The 17,256-nt window shown below is 47.6% G+C and overlaps 1 protein-coding gene across 4 annotated transcripts in view; it reads left to right on the top strand.

Moving 5' to 3' along the window:
- Positions 1-17,256, top strand: part of ADAMTS17 (ADAM metallopeptidase with thrombospondin type 1 motif 17) — a 362,991-nt gene that overhangs the window by 262,589 nt on the left and 83,146 nt on the right. For all 4 annotated transcript variants that reach the window (XM_077940459.1, XM_077940458.1, XM_077940457.1 and 1 more), the window contains 3 exons: positions 3,234-3,314; positions 12,954-13,111; positions 16,142-16,301. In XM_077940459.1, coding sequence (XP_077796585.1) covers positions 3,234-3,314; positions 12,954-13,111; positions 16,142-16,301 — 399 coding nt within the window. The remainder of the gene's footprint in view (positions 1-3,233; positions 3,315-12,953; positions 13,112-16,141; positions 16,302-17,256) is intronic.

Raw genomic sequence — 17,256 nt, 5'->3', positions numbered from 1 at the left:
GATGTTCAAAAGAAAACCAAATAGATCAGAAAAAATTAACATACTAATAATATAGCTTTGTGTCCCAAGAAACGTTGATACAAAACTATAAGTAGTCTAATAGTTCTTAGATGTTAAAGGTAAAATGCGACTGGAGAAATTTGACAACTGGTATTTCCCCATTATCCGTGCTCAGAAATGTCTTGGTGAAACTGCAGAACACCAAGGAGTATCGCTGAGACAGGCCACTTAGAAAGGAACGACACTCAGAATGATGACTGCCTTCTTGATATCATAAGGGAAGCCAGAAGACAGTGGAAAAGTATATTTCAAGTGTTGAAGGAAAATAACAATCAATTTAGAATCAAATGCCCAAGAACACCATTTCTCAAAACCAAGAGAATGTCAATGAAGACATTTATAGATAAACAAAGCCAGAGAGTTTACAACAACCAAGAGACCTACACTAAAGGACCTTCACATGGATTTAAGGAAGAAAAAAAGATACCAGAAGCATGGTCTGATATGGGGAAGAAATGGTGAGGGAAAAAAATGATAAATGTTTATGTAAAACTAAGCAAACGCCACATGTATGAAATAATTTTTTAAAAAAAAGCTAAGACATGGATCCATGTATCATCTAAACCATGACAAGTGTGATCACAGTTCAACTCTGAGGTCTTGGTATGGTTTGGGAGAAAAACAGTATGATGATTTCAGTAGATGTACAAAAACATTTTATTAACTTTAATACCTCTTCATGATAAAAACTGTTAGCACACTAAGTATTCAAAAAGAAAATGTCCTCACATATGTTTATTGCGGCACTGTTTACAATAGCAAAGACTTGGAACCAACCCAAATTCCCATCAGTGATAGACTGGATAAAGAAAATTTGACACATATACACCATGGAATACTATGCAACCATAAAAAAGAATGAGTTCATGTCCTTTGCAGGGACATGGATGCAGCTGGAAACCATCATTTTCAGCAAACTAACACAGGAACAGAAAACCAAACACATGTTCTTACTCATAAGTGGGAGTTGAACAATGAGAATTCATGGACACAGGGAGGGGAACATCACATACTGGGGCCTGTCAGGGGATGGGGGAAAAGGGGAGGGAGAGCATTAGGACAAATACCTAATGCATGCAGGGCTTAAAACCTAGATGATGGGTTGATGGGTGCAGCAAACCACCGTGGCACATGTACACCTATGTAACAAACCTACACGTTCAGCACATGTATCCCAGAACTTAAAGTAAAATTTAAACAAAAAAGAGAATGTCCCTAACCTGATAAATGATTAATGATACCTATCCTATTCTCACAGTAGCAATCTCTTTCGGTGGGAAAACTTTGGAAGCATTCCTGTGACATCATGAATTACACAAGGATGTCACAATCTCATTTTCCTTACAATGTGGTTTTGTAAGTTGCAACCAGAATAGTAAAAAACAAATTAAAGGCATAAAGACTAGAAAGGAAGAAACAGAACTGTCATATTAGCAGATGTTAAGTTAGCTATGTAGAAACTCAGCCACAATATACAAATTACTATAAATAGTTTTAAAAATGTAGCTGGCTATAGAATGCCTCATATAGCCTATAGATCAATATACTTTCTACTTGATCCATTTATAATTTTTGAATTTTGTACCTTAGACATACATTACCTAGCAAAACTAATTATTTTGAAGTTGTATAATACTGATCTTTTAAAAGTATGTATAATATTCTGTTCATATAAAATGATATGTGTATGTTTATATGCATTAAGAGATGTTGAAAAGGCTGGTCAAAATATTACTTTCTTGGGGTAATTTTCTCATTGTGATGTGGTATAGGTCAATTCTGGGTTTCTGCTGTATGTTGTTTGAACTTTTGTACACTATTTTGATAATAAAAATAAAGCCATTTTATTGTGAGAAAATGAATGAATGAATAAATAAACCCCTCAAAATAGGTATTTCCATAATCTGCACATAGTTGAACCTAGAAATTTCTAATTTTTTACAGCTCCACTCATGATTCTGGTGATCACATTGGGAACAACACGGCTAGGATTTGTAATCTAAGTTGAGATCCTCATCTAAATTGCAGAAACAAATGCCTAATACTCTTGTCTAAATCCCAAATAAAAATCAAACCAAGATTATTACCAGCCTACATTTCAGAGTCTCACCGTCATGTAGGGCTCATTTATTGGCAGTCACCCCATTAACCAGGCATCAGCCAGTTGCCAGCTTCTGCCCTGGCAGCTTCAATCATGTCTTCACTGCCCACCTGCTGTTCTGGCCCCCTACTCTTCTTAAAAATATGCAAGGAAATGGACAAAACTATACAAGTGTGATAGCTGCAGAAATGGCCAAAGACGGCGGAAGCAAGAAACAGTGCACCGTGTTTTAAGGTAATACTGTAGTTTTGTCATAGGGCAAATTGCTTGGTTTCTGCTGTCATCCCATGGATATTCAGGGAAGTTCAAAATACAACAAAGAGAAAAAGGCCCTCCAGCAGATGAATGAGACCAGGGCCACTTTTCACTGATGCTTCAGGGAGTGCCATTCACATAGAATACCAGGCTGTATTCATTTGCTATGGTTTCCATAACAAAGTGCCACAAACTAGGTGGCATAAGCAACAGAAACTTTCTGTCTTTTGGTTTTGGAGGTGAGAAATCTGAGATCAGGGTGTCAGCAGGGTTGGATCCTTCTGCAGGTCATGAGGGAGGATCTGTTCCATGCCTCTTGCCTAACTTCCGGTGGTTTGCTGGCAGTCTTTGGCGTTCCTTGGCTGCTTTGTAGAAGCATCACTTCATCTCTGCCTTTGTGTTCTCGTGACATTCTTCTTGTGTGCATGTCTGTGTCCAAACTTCCCCTTTTTATAAGGACATCAGTAATATTGGATTAGGCCCACCTACTCGTGGATGACGTCATCTTAATATGTCTGCAGTGGTCACATGCTGATGTTCTGGTTGCCGGGGCGGGGGGTGGGGAGGGCGGAGGAGGGGGACACCACTCAACCTGAAACATGCAAATCCTGCTTTCTGGAAATGAGGCCGCCGGGAGATTCTGGCCTTAGGAGAGCTGCCTCCTTCTTTGGCTCTCTCGATTTCTCAGAGCTGCACCAGCCCTCCATTTCTGAAGCCACTGTTGGGGGCTTGGTAGCTAGATTTTGGCCGGGGCAGCTGCATGGCCTCTGGTGCAGGGTGGAGGTGTGGTTTACCTCTATGTCATTTGTTGCTACAGGTTATATCGAAGCTGCCATCATTCCCGCTGGAGCTCGGAGGATCCGTGTGGTGGAGGATAAACCTGCCCACAGCTTTCTGGGTAAAACAAAAATGACTTGACTCACCATTTATGTGTTGAGAATCGATTTTGATGATCAGTCTGGTAAATCGGTTCAGTGTCATTCCTCCCGGGTTATGGCTGGTTTCACACCTGTATTGTGATGACAAGAACACCCAGAGGGGACCAGACAGCGCCATCATATTTGACTAACATGCAGCCATCCCCAGGGTGGATTAGGGGCGGGAACAGGAAGGAAAACGATGGAAGACAAGCTTGGGACAGGAAGGAAGATCATGGAAGAGTGAAGGAAGTTGTGAGGAATTGGGCAGGTTACCAGTTCCCCAACGTAACCCCATAGAGCTGAAAGCAGATTGAGTCTGGGCAGTGCAGGCCATTGGCCAACTTGCAGGAAGCCCCACTGGGCTGCCAGTGGCTCTGGGGACGACTTCTTAGCTGGAAAAAGAACAACAGTCCTAAGTCTAATGGAAACCCAGAAGGACACCAGTTTGACTAAGGTCTGTGTATTCCAGATTCCTAGTGGCCGGCGCATTGACTTCAAGCACAAACACCTGCATCTTTCCATAGACTTGGGTTCTATTCTGGACTGATTTTCCTAACTATACATGAGCAAAGCCATTCTGATAAGTCCCTTCCTAGCCAGAGAAGACCTTCTGAGAGTATCCTTGGCCCAATTCCCAGCCTCCCCGTCAACCCCAGCAAAGGTTAGCCCAGGACTTGAGCCCCAGGGTGGTTGGAGTTCTGAGTTGGACACAGAAGTGGAGACAGCAGGGTGCCCAAAAGCTGCCTCTGCTCCTACCTCCCTGGCTTGGAACATGTTGTAGCCCCTGTCCTTTTGCCAGCTTTAATCCCATGTTCCTGTCTTGGGTTAAACTTAAACTCAAGGTGGCTGATCTTCCTCAGGTACCCTTCTTCTGAGCTGTCCTCATGTCATCACCTCTCAGCCTGTGTTGCAAAGTGCTGATTGAGACTGAAGAAAGAAAAAGTAAGACATGATTTGTCGAGTTTCAAAAAATGATTTTAGCTAAATTGAAGTTACCCATGGAACCCTTTTATTTCCATTTTTGTTACTCATTTTTTTAAATGACATCTTTGTCCACATTCCTGCCTTTGTAGACTATGCAAAAGTCCGAGTCTTTCTTTGAAATGGTCTCTGCTTGAGAAACTCAAAGTCTGATGAGACAGACACAAAACAAATATCTAATAGGCAAGTTTACAATGAAGACCACAATCCTGTTAATTAAAGAGTTAGGGAATGCTTTGATGCTAACATGCCCCCGGCACACCTGCCTTGGGGAAGGCAGGAGTGCCCGTTTCCAAGCACCCACGTGGGTTATCACTGGCACCACACTCTGTGGATCCCCCCATGTCCCAAGCTGCCCTGCCACCTCCTCCGCAGCTTGGTCACCTGCCATCCACCCTGCCTCCTTGGGGCTGTGATGGCAGCTCGTGCTTCTGCTGCCAGGGTAAGACCTTGCCATCCCTGGAGTTGACATCCATATGCATTTTCATCCGCCCTGTGGTTTCCCACCTCCCCTGCATGGACAGTGTCCCTGCCTTGCCTGGCACTCTCCTCCCCAGCTGTCCCAGCTGTCACTCTGCAAATAGAACAACACTTAAAAATGCACTCTGAAACAAGGCCTCTTGCTGCTTTTGGCAGCTTCAAAGTGACAGCCTCTTTTTACTAAATTCACAAAGAGTCTACTCCCTCTCCTTCTGCCCATCAAAGGACATCAGGTCAGCCTCACCAGCATTTGCATTGGAAGCCCCACCACCTGGTATCATGCCAAAAAGTTACCCTTCCCCTTCCCAACCCATGCATTGAGTGTACCGGAGGCCCTCCGTGGGAGGCTGAAGTCACCTTTCATCCTAATTCAAAATTCGCAGTCCGGGTATTCCAAGAGGTAGTTCAGCTTGGAGGTCGAATTAATGGTTCTTCCATCAAGCCCCAGAAGGTGCCCCTGCGAGTAAGTCCCTTGGCTTCTGACCCTGGCTTCTGAGATTTCCCAGCATGGCTTCTCCACCTGGCTCAGCCCTAAGTGTCTGGCAATAGGAGTGTCTTCCTTATCTCCACTTTTGCATGGCAATTTAAGAATGGCAGAGGATGTTAGAATCCTTTGGATCGCTCCTCAACTTCTGATTCCTATGGTACAAACAGACTTTTCACTCAAACTCACTTTAGGGCCAGCAGGTGCTGACTAGCAGATGCCACCCAGGAGAATGAGCTCTTGTGATCGTCCCTCAGCTCCTGAAGCCTGAGGGCCATGTATGCAAAAAAAGAACAATAGCATCTGCGATAGTGGCTCCCAATCACTGAGCTCGCCTGTGCCTTAGAGACCTGATCCCTAATCCCCCTAAATGGGCTGCAAGGTATTGCTCTGCTTCCTTCACAGAGGGGCAAGCTGAAGCTCCAAGGGGCTTGGTGTCTCATCCAGGTTCCCCAACTCCTCTGAGTTCACTACAATTCATGGAGCCTCTCAGAATTACTGTCCAATCATGGCCAGAGACTGCCGGATGGAGATTTTTCACGGGAGAATACACGTTAAACCTGCCTGTTGTTACCACTACGTTGTGTGCTCTTCAGAACAAACCTGCATGCCACGGAGATTGGTTTAACGTCTCGGGGTGACTGCTCAGCTCTCCAGAAGCACTGGGCCTCCATGGGAGGTTAGAGCCAGCTTCCTGCCTTATCTTATCCAGAAGGCATAATCCCAGGACTCCAGGGCCTGGCTGATGGACATGGGCAAGCCTGAAGGTGGTCCACACTCATTATGTTTCTAAAGTTAGTTCAAAAAGGCCTTGTTTCCACTCGGCACTGGGTGCTTTGGAAGTCAACCCAGTGTAACTTTGAATTGCTCTCACATTTGCTGAGAGCAATTCCTGAAGAATTTCACCCCACCTACCTTCAGCCCACGCTGGCTGGCTTTCTGCTCAAAACCACCTGGAACAGGAAATGCCTGGGCAGTTTGTATCCATAGCTAAGAACAGAGCTGGCAGAACTCCGAGTGGAAATAAAAGGAGCTGACTCGCTGCCAGGATTAGAAGTAGGTTGACCGTGGGTCAGGTCTTCCAGTGAAGCTAGGAAGGAGAGAGACTAAAAGAACCCCACTCGAGCTTCTGCTCAGCTCTGTGCCAGAGAGGCGCATGTGGACAGGGTCAGAGTTCGCATCTGCCTCCAGCCAGCTCTGAAAAGGAGCATGCCCTTCCCTCAGGAATGCCCCCACCTCGCTCCTTGGAATGGCTCATGGTCTTCCCCACAGTGCCTGGAAGACCAGGATGGTGTGTGAGTGTCCACAGAGAGGAAGAAGAGCCGGAGACAGAAATGGACGTTCTGCATGTAACCTCACACTCCAGCTCGTTGCAAAGGTTTTGTTCTGCCCTGGTGGCAAAGGAAAGTGTATCCACCCATGTGGTGCCCCATAGAAGTCTAACTGTTGAGAGCTTCTGAGCAAAACCCACAAAAGTGAGCATGGTTATGTTTTGGATAGTGGTTTAAAACTTCCAATCTCCGGCCCAGGCGAAATGAGCAAGGGAAAATCTCCTCCCCAGCAAACCAGAACTTCAGACATCACAGATAAAATGAAATCACTGGGGGAATCCCCTGTTCTTTGCTCTGTTCATTGCCCATAAAATCAAAGCATTTGTAATCATTTTAATTGCTCCATGGAGTCTTTTCTGGGTCCAAACATATCCTGATTTCAAGTGCACACTAATTAATCTCAAAATACTTAGAGACAACGGGGGCTTGGAGATACTCATCGATGCCTAAGGTTTGAGGGGACAGGAACTTGTAGAGCCAAAAATGCATTTAATTTGGAAGGTTGTCTTTCAGGAAAAAAAAATGCATTGTGCATAGGGCTGTGGAAAGGACTCCTGCCTGGAGCTGCAGTCTCAGAGGCCTTTGCAGACCCCACTCTGTGCAGCTAACGCAAGGCAGGAGAATAACCAAGCTGCCACAGAAGGGGGCAGGAGGTGACCTGCATTGTCTCTCTGGAGTTGACATGGCCCCATGAAGTCATTGTTCATGGGACTCCACAATGAACCTATTTATTCACTGTTAAAAATGATCTTGACATCCCAACAGAATCTCTGAGCTGACATCTCTTTTGAAGGGATGTCAAGCACTAACTTCTGATTTTTGCAGGAAGTTATGATTTTTCAGATGGACCACAGCAAACTGCAAATTTGGCATCTTGCTAAGTGACACCAAAGTGAAAAGGCTGGAAGTAACCCCCATGCCTCTTAGATCTGCTGACCTCCTGCTAATAACTCTGCCTGTGTTTTCCTCTCCCTGAGAGATACACAAATGTGTGGCTGCGAGCACGCTGTCCCAAGGAAAGGCGTGTAGGCTCTAAGCTGGAAAGCTGCATTTGCAGTACGCCAGAACTTGCAGCCGCTGTGGCGATGGCCACAGGCAGTGCGTGGGCATGCAAAGTATACATATTCTTTCTGGGGCTCTGAGAGCTGACCCCAAACCCATGCCTGGCCTCAACCAAGTTGTGATTGTGCAGGAGTTCTCCAACTCATCAGCTGCAGACCAGGACCTCCAAAGCAAAGACAAGCATCTTCAGAATTCACTGGAGTGCCCCCACAGCTGTGTGTGGCTTGTGAGAGCCAGTTATAGGCATCTCTTCCCCACTCCTTGTTCACTGATGCCAGGTGGATAACAAAATCTGTCATGGTGAGGGTATTTACACTTTGGGTAGCAGATATACCATAACTCTAGGCTATTTTCCCCAGAGAGCCGGCTGTCACTAGCACTCGGTTGTCCGATATATTCCTCCCCAGGGGCAGTTGACCTTGCCGGGGTTCGGCCGTCAGCTGCAGCCTCTTTCACTTTCCTGTCCCATAATTCCTTGACCACACCCAGTGACTCCTCTGAGTAGCCCTCTTCCTGACACCTCTCCCACCTATTCCACTACAGACAGGAAACACCCCACTCCGGTGATCAGAGGATGGCAGGCTCCAAGGCCCAACTGGTTCTGCCTCCACCTCATGCTGTAGTCACTCCTGCTGGGCCACCCACTGTCGGGCCTCCGATGGCAGAAGCAGGGCTTCCCTGGGCCAGCCTCCACCTCTGTGCAGTGTTTCTGAGGATGGTCTTATAACCGTCTCCAGGTGTGCCCTCCTGCCCTTTTTTGGGCCTTTTCACTCTTGACCTCCCAGATGTTTTACTTTTGGCATGGAAGTAGGGTAGTTTGCAGGTTGTAATTCAGAGTCACTTTAAAACATCTTTTAATAAGGGCCCGAGAAATACATAAACAAGGCCAGTGGAGAAAGCGTTACCTCTAAAGTGTTAGAGCCAGGATAAGAGTGTTAGAGCCAGGATAGGGGTGTTAGAGCCGGGATAGGAGTGTTAGAGCCAGGATAGGGGTGTTAGAGCCGGGATAGGGGTGTTAGAGCCAGGATAGGGGTGTTAGAGCCAGGATAGAGGGTTAGAGCTGGGATAAGAGGGTTAGAGCCAGGATAGGGGTGTTAGATCCGGAATAGGAGGGTTAGAGCCATGATAGGAGGGTTAGAGCCGGGATAAGAGGGTTAGGACCAAGATAGAGGTGTTAGTGCTGGGATATGGGCAGAGGCCCTGGATACTTAGCTTGGTGGTAAACATCTGGGGCCTATTTATGGGAAACCATAATAGTAATTTTCTTTCCTCACCTGCTCTGCCCTCATCGTGATTAGCATTTTTTAACCCAACCTCCAGAAAGCATGTGTGAAAGCCAAACCCAGCTCTCAGTTGCTGAGTACCAGCTTCAGGCACTGCTGGATCCAGAGGCTTAAAATGATGTCACAGGAAAAATGGTCTCTCTCTGCACTGGCACTCCTGCCTGTCCTCTTTGTGGACATCTTCCTGTGGGCTGGTAGATCCAGGCTCACGTCCAGTCTCTGGGAAACCCTGTGGGAAGAAAGCTGCCTTTTTCTAAGGTGAACGGAAGTCCCCCTGTTTGGGGTTGGGTGATGGGCCTGTGCCTGGAACTGCGGAGTCCAGCCCCATGTGACAGGAGGAAAAACATGTTCCCACGAGAAATCTTGGGTACCATTGCTTAGAGGGAGAAACAGATGCCGTGTGATGGGCACAGTGGGTATTCACAGAAGCCATGAACCAGGGATGAGCCTGGGGCCCCAGCCCAGGGCAGCCAATGTTGGAGTCTGTCACTGGCGGGGCGTGGATATGGGAGTCAGCCGGTCCGTGCCGGTGGCCCAGCAAGGAGGAGAGCAGCTGCCTGGCTTCCCTCTGGTCTTTGTGAGAGAAATGGGTTCTACGGAGCAGGTCCTGGTGTGACTGTGGTCAGCACACAGCTTCAAAGAAATCATTTGCTCATCTCTGACTCCTCTGTATAAGCCACCTCAGCATGCGTGGGTGTCCTTTATTCTCACAGTGAGCCCCCTTCCTCCTTCCCACCCTCTGAGGCCACTCTTCATCTCTCACCTCCTTTTCCCAGCCGAACCTCCGAAAAGTAGAAAAAACTTCGCCTTCCACTTGCTTCTCCGTACGGGGCGCTGTGCCTTCCTCCCTCCATCACCCTGCCCAGAACTGATCTTAGCAGTCCTGGCCTCTGAGGGTCAGGAACGACCATCCTGCTTCACACACCGCAGGCCGCCACACGCTGCTGAGCCACACACTGCAGGTGGCGTTGTGTCCCTCCCTGTCCTACACACTCAGCTGAAAGTGGGCTTGTCCCAGGAAGCCTTCCCTATCTGCCTTGTCCCACAACATTCCTAGACCCCGGAGGCACCTTACCATAAAGCTTGTGAAATTGTGTTATGTTCATCTTTTCTCTGTCTCCCTTCCAAACTGTGAGCTCCCTGGGGGTAAGAGCTGTGTCTGTCTTTAGCCCCCGGTGAGGAGGCCCTCAAAATAGGGTGAGGGACTGGCAGGGAAGAGGGGTACATCTGCTGTTCCTGTAACTTGTAGTTTCTGAGGTGTTTCTTCAAGCAGACGTCCCCAGCCCCCGGGTTGTGGACCAGCAGCAGTCCATGGTCTGTTAGGAGCCAGGCTGCACAGCAGGAGGTGAGTGGCCTGTGAGCAAGCATGACCGCCTGAGCTGCGCCTCCTGTCAGATCAGAAGCGGGGCATTAGATTCTCACAGGAGTGTAAGCCCTATTGTGACTGGCATGTGCAAGGGATCTAGGCTCTGCATGCCTTATGAGAATCTAATGGCTAATGATCTGAGGTGGAAAGTTTCATCCCAAAACCATCCCCCACCACCCCACTTCCCCCAGCCCCCTGGTCTGTGGAAAAATTGTCTTCCACAAAACCAGTCCCTAGTCCCCAAAATCAGTCCTGGGGACTGCCGTCTTAAACGACTCTAGCCCCTTGGTTTTTTCTGTCTGCTCCTTCCCACCAGCCCACATTGGATCCTAAGACCAAATAGATACCATGCATGTAAGGTGACAAATAGACCAAATTTAACCATGCATATGCAAGAGGCAATTTTCTAAACCTGCAGAGAGCTTGAAAGAACGATGAATGTCCATGCACCCTTTGCCTACATTCACTAATAATTAATATAACCAAGTATATATTTGCATTATTGGCTCACTGGAAACACTGGAAATCCGTGAAATTAGTCATTTTTGTAAGAGTATATAGAATATGAAACCCTATAACAATTAGAGCCTGGAATTTGTCCTTTTTGAAAATAGGCCTTACCTTTGCATATTTCAGCATTAGTCATAAAAATCTATACTGATGCTATAACCTAAAGAATTGGGAATTGAAAGTTGTCAGAGTGATAAGTGCAGTAGGGCTGGTCTACTGGATTCAGGTCTCCACTCTACAACTGAATAGCTTTGTGAGTTTGGGCAAGGTACTTCTCTGCGGCCCCATTGCCTCACCCATGAAGTGACGACAATAATTCAGAGGGTTGTTGAGAAGAGTAAATGGGTCAGAGTATATGAAAGAGCCAACCTGGAGAATATGCTCCTTAAATGGCAGTTTGCAGATGGTGGCAGAAGAAGAGAAAAAGGAGAGGAAACTGTGGGCGTCCCAACATTCTCACCTCCTTTTCATAGCCAGGACATTTCAGTTGTGTGTCAGATTTCTTGAAGGGAAACATATTCGGCTCCAAGTGGTAGGGCTTTCTCTCTCCTAAGCTGTCCCTGGAGTCCTGTAATCCTCAGCCTCTCTTAGCCACCCTGGATACGAGACCCCACTGGAAGCTACTCTGCTGGAAAGTTCCTAGAAGCGAGGAACCAGTTTCTCTTGGCAGTCCCTCTAACACCAGAAGCCCTGAGCATGCGTCTCCTCTGTGTTTGCCGGGAGTGAGCACTGGGACCATAATGTCCTGGAGACGGGAGCTGAGGCCAGTGGCTACCCAGCGTCCCTCTGCTGCTTGTGGCCTGCCGCAGCCTGGGGCTGACGAATTGAGCAGTAACCAAAACCCCTTTTGGGTTTCAACTCTCATTTTCCAAAATCGGTATTAAATGTGGGCATTTTATTTCTGGCCTCAGTAAGCAGAGAATAGTCAATGTGGCAGAATCTGATTTTGTTGATTATAGACTGAGTAGGGTCCCAAGGAGATATATGTAGATCAATTTGGGGTGTCCGTGGGGCTCCAGCTGCGTGCGTAGGGAGTGTGGGCCTAGGACCAAGGGTGCCCTGGAGTTCCCATTTTTGGAAATGACACAGACTTCCTATCACCTCGTGTCATCTGCCATCTTCTCCTAAAATGCCAGAATAGATTTTAGTTTGTTGGGATTTTTTTTTCCTAAATAACAACAGCAACAACAAAATAGAATGGCACTGCAGAGTGCTGTCCTCATGAGAACTACATGGTCTTCACCCGTAGGTGGAAAGACACAAGAAAAGTCCTGGTGAGCGCCTCGGAAAATAGTAAATACATGGCTTGTGTGGAAAACCAAGTTTCTGCTTACGGCCAGTCAGCAGCATGTTGATTCTCAGCCTCTCCTGACACAGGCTGTCCCTGGTAGAGATGTGGGCTAGCAAACGTGAGAACCTGAAACCCACAGAGCTAGGGTATGAGAGTGCCCCTCCCCTGCCACGCTCAGCCCCCAGCCACTGCTCATCCACAGCTGCCGAGTGTGACCACCACATCTGTGGGCGGCTAGGATTTCCAAACATTCATGCTTAATAGAGTAATGGTTGTTGATTGAAGGGACATCCACTTTAGTAGTATGGGGATATCAGATCCTTAAGAGGTGCTGGAGATGGGCTGCTCTCCTTCTAGAGCCCCAGGTAGGTAATAGGAAAGGGAACTCATTTGTTTTGCTGAAACAGCAAAACCTGGTTTGTAGCCTAGGACACATTAAAATGGAATGAATTCATCGGGCAGAAAACCATCTGCTGGGTAAGTTTAGTGAAATGAGATCAGGCCGTGGTCATCTCCATTCCCTGCCCCTCCACCCCTAACCCCAGCTATCTGAGTTGGTTTCGAGACAGGAGCCCAGGCTGGAAGATGCCCATCAATCCCACAGCTCTCCCTGGGGATCCTAGGGATCTGCAGCTCTGTGCTCCCTGCAATCCAGGCTTTTGTTCTTAGTACACAGAGTACTCCCTTTCTCTTGCTTCAGGCCTCCCTCCTTCCCCCTGTGGAAGGGGAGACATCTGCCCCACTCAGGGGCCGCAGATTCCTTTTAAAGACAGGCTGGCTTCCCCCACCCCCAGCACCTTGATTCTTTGGTCTTCAATTTGCTTTCTAGCTCTCAAAGACTCCGGTAAGGGATCCATCAACAGTGACTGGAAGATAGAGCTCCCCGGAGAGTTCCAGATTGCAGGCACAACTGTTCGCTATGTGAGAAGGGGGTTATGGGAGAAGATTTCTGCCAAGGGACCAACGAAACTACCGCTGCACTTGATGGTAACTTGCTGGGCTTCCACACTTGTCTTAGGGGGCATGGCTCCGAGAGGTCTACCAGCTTACTTTCAGGTTTACTTCTTCCTGGTACCTTGGGGGCAGGAAATGCATCCAGCTTCCAGGGGTTTACGAGGTCCCCTGCTGCTCAGTCCTCTCCCTTCTCTGGGTCTTTTCTTTTCCAGTCCCTTGCACCGCCTGCTTCAGAATTCTGTCATTGCTTCCCCTGGCTCTTCCCTGGCAGAGCTCCTATCTTTTTCAAAAGGAGCTGCCTCAAAGAAGGAAATGCTTAGCCACGTGGATGGCAGCCAGGGAGACTTGACCTCGTTAAGCAGACAGCCCTACTCAAAGTCTGTTTTCACGTCAGGTAGTGGGATGCATAGATCTGCCCTCACAGAGTGTATATCATTACCTTTTGCAAATGAACTTTGACTCCAGGTCCGAACTAGCATCCCTTAGATTTCACAGACCCAGCTTGCAACAGGCATTTGGGAATCTGGAAGGGGGATCAGATGATGCGGGTGTCCTACTCCCCAGATGATCTCCAGAAACCTGTGTGCTATTGGGCTAGGCCAGGGCGCCATTGTCTTACCTGTTGTCTCAGGGAGGCCTCCATGCAAGCCACTGAAACATCAGTGATGCATGCTTTTAAACATGTCAGAGATCTCCAGGGAATGGAACGCCCTGCTTCCTTCTCAAGATCCAGGAGTTCTCATGGCTAACTTCTGTTCGCTCATCATTATTGATTCTGTGTCTCCTTCCAAAAAACAGGATTTGTGGCAGCTTGTGCCCCTGTAATTAAAGCACACTTTGTCCTCAGTGCCTGCCAGAGTCTCTCCATGGAAGTTCTTCTTCCCCATTAATTTGTGATCTCTGGCAGCCTGTAAGTGTTCCAGATTAATTGACACCCAAAAGATTTTCTAGCCATTACCCAGGGAATCTCCCGAGGAGGCTTGCTCTGCCAAGGAGCACTGGCACCCAGGGTGGGCGTTACCCCATAGTGGTGTTAACCCCGTTATTATTTCTGGGTAGACAAAGGCAAGGCAGTTTTCATGTGCAATCTCAACCACGTAGAAATCTGCCAGTGCACCACTCAGCCCGCTAAATCCACTGCAAATACGTTCCTGCAAGTAGGTTTCTGGGACCTAATAATGTGTACCTAAGTCATTTCTCTGGGATAAGATTGTTTCCTAGTCACAGAACAAATCCTCCTATTCCGAGTTAAAAGCAGTTATTCAGAGGGACTAAGAGAGGAGGCAAAACATAAAACCTGTACTGAAATCTCACCTGTTAACATGAGAATTTGCTTTCTCTAGCAAATGCCAATGTGAGTGTATTTCCCTTTTCACCAAAAGCTTTTGTAAACTGAGCAAGTTGTTAGCCCGTTAAAGCGAAGTACGCAGCCTGGATTCATTCAGACCAGGATGAACAAAACTCGGAGAAGGCAACTACTACCGTAACTGAAGTTTCAGCCCTCGCTTAATATTGATAGCTTTTCTTTCAAAATGTGATTGTCACTTGAAGATTTTAAAACTGAAAATGAGAGGTGCCCCTTTGCCTCTATATAGAAAGCCATTGTCCCCAAACTGGGGTGTACACACTGTTTGCAGAATCTGTAGCACCCAAAGAATCATGGGGACCTGCATTTGAAACCAATTACACACACACACACACACACACACAATACATGGCTACAAAATTGTATGAAATTTGTTTCATATGAATTCTCAATTCACCAGTCTTATTCTCATACTGAGCTGATAAAGATCTCTTTCTAAGACTAGTTTGGTTTTTGGTGGACTTGTTTTCCTAACTGGAGGCATTTTTCCAAATGTGTTACGCCAGGTCTCTCTGGTGAAGCCGTGGATGCTGATGCAGTTAGGTTTGCTCTGAGCACTGCAGCCCAACCCCACAACTCAGCCTTGGAGACTGAGAGATGGCTGGAGGGAAATGGCTCCCATTGTCTGGTACACTTTGACCTGGTCTGCCCCAAGTCAAGTCAGGTGGGCCATGCACACCCTCCCCTTAGTGCCTGCTGGCCCATTCTCTCGGACGTCTCAGGCTGGAAGTGAATCTGCTAGTTACTTAGACTCAGGGGCACTCACTGCTTCCAGGCTTAGCTTGAAGACTCATTATCCACAGACAAACCATGTTAAGCTCCTACAAGAGGGCTTGTTTGACACCATTGTGTCTAGATAAATAAAACTGATCATACACCTGCTGTCTTTACAAGACTTGTCACATGCCGTTCTAAACCCATCTATTCTGTATGTTCTTGCTGACTAGGATTTCAGATCCAAGGTCTCCAAGCTGTATGGTAGTTTCCCACAAAACATGATAGATCCCTCCCTCTACCTCCACTGCACTCCTGGCTTGAAGCCTTGAGCCTGGCTCCTGCCACCCTTGGGTACAGTCATCATCCTGGCTCCCATGACAGTGGAGGCCTCTTGCATCCTTGAACTCTCAAACCGATGCCACCCAAAGTCCTTTGGCAGTGAGCTGCATTTTGCCCTTGAGCTTGCCTTACCCCTGACTCTCTGGACCAACTGACATGGCAGTGGTTGATGATGGGGAGTGAAGGATGATGTTCATTTCCAAAGAAGTAGAGTCACCGCACTTGCTCTGATGCCTTTCTAAGTAAAAGTTTATCCATGTCTTTCCTGTGTGCAAGGGCAGCTTTGTGGGTGAACACGCAGGACTGTTCTCTGCGTGGAGCAGCTCTCCATGAAAAGCGCAGTGAGAGGTTTCAGAGTTGCTTATCCTAAAGCTCCTAGTCTAAGCTGGTCTCTCTCTTGGGTAGGAAATAATAGAACTTCCTGATGATGGTTTGCATTCGCCCTGCTCCCAAGTTGAGTCCCTGAGGAATCCAGGGCTGAGATAAAGGAGCACCCTCAGTCAAACCTGTTTTCAGCCCCAGAAAAGAGCTGGTTACCCCTCATAGAGAAACAGCCGCGGTGTGCCTGTGTGTGCAGATTTGGCAATCCCGTGGGCCTTCGTTCCTTTTCAAAATGGCCTTTTGTTTTGCGGCTGATCCAGGTGTTGTTATTTCACGACCAAGATTATGGAATTCATTATGAATACACTGTTCCTGTAAACCACACTGCGGAAAATCAAAGTGAACCAGAAAAACCGCAGGATTCTTTGTTCATCTGGACCCATAGCGGCTGGGAAGGGTGCAGTGTGCAGTGTGGAGGAGGTGAGTGGCCGTGGGCCGTGGCCTATTGGGCGTGGGGTTTTGCTGAAGGAAGGAGAAAGGCATCTGTGGCCAGCACACAGAGTCTGGGAAATCTGTAACCTGTAGTTCCATGGGAATTTAATCATACCCCACCGAAAATCTCTCTGCAAAATACTTGGGTAGAGTCTTCCCAACTCCCACACTAGGATCATGCCCATACCGCTGCTTTGCCCGGAGCTCAGGGCCCCCCAGCTCTGACCTGTGGGTGAAGTGGGGTTTGGCTGATGTATGACTACGTCTTGGGTGTGACAGGTGGACCCTGGGAATAAACAGAATAGACCTTCAACTGTTGCCGCTTGCTGGAGGGGCACCAAAGCATGTCTCTGCCCACTCCCAAATTCCCTTCCCTCTTGGCCACAGTCACCTCACTCCAGGACACAATGGAAAGAAAAAGTCCTGCAAGTCGGGTGAAACATTCCTAGCATGAGTCCTGACTGCACAACTTCCTGCTTGACCTCAGCAAATGACTTCCTCTCTCTACCCCGAGTTCCCTCACCTCTAAAATAGGATAGTTGTCTCTCATGCCCCCTGCAGGGTCCGCAGGGTGAGCCAAAGAGCCTGTCGTACAGCAAGAATGAATATGACCACAAGGCATTGTATTTATTGTTGTGTCATTGAGAGGGAGCAGTAGGAAGTCATTCTGAACTCTGAGTCAGCAGTTTCTTAGTACAGTGCTGTCTGTCACCCTAGCAGGGAACATAGCAGGGTCATGGGAGATGGAACACAGGGTGGGTGGATTTTAGTGGGCACAGAGTTGGGACAGAAGATTGACCTGGACTCTGGTAGGCCAGCCCAGAGAGTTGGATGACGGAATGGAAGCCCGGGCATAGCCCCTGCCATCCCTAGTCCTGAGCATCTATTAACTGCTTGGATAAGTTTTATTGGATGTCCAATATGTAAAGCATTGTTTACCATT

This window comes from Macaca mulatta, chromosome 7 (genome assembly GCF_049350105.2).
Source record: "Macaca mulatta isolate MMU2019108-1 chromosome 7, T2T-MMU8v2.0, whole genome shotgun sequence".
NCBI lineage: Eukaryota > Metazoa > Chordata > Mammalia > Primates > Cercopithecidae > Macaca > Macaca mulatta.
The sequence above is the reverse complement of the archived record's forward strand: the minus strand, read 5'-3'. Positions and strand labels throughout refer to the sequence as shown.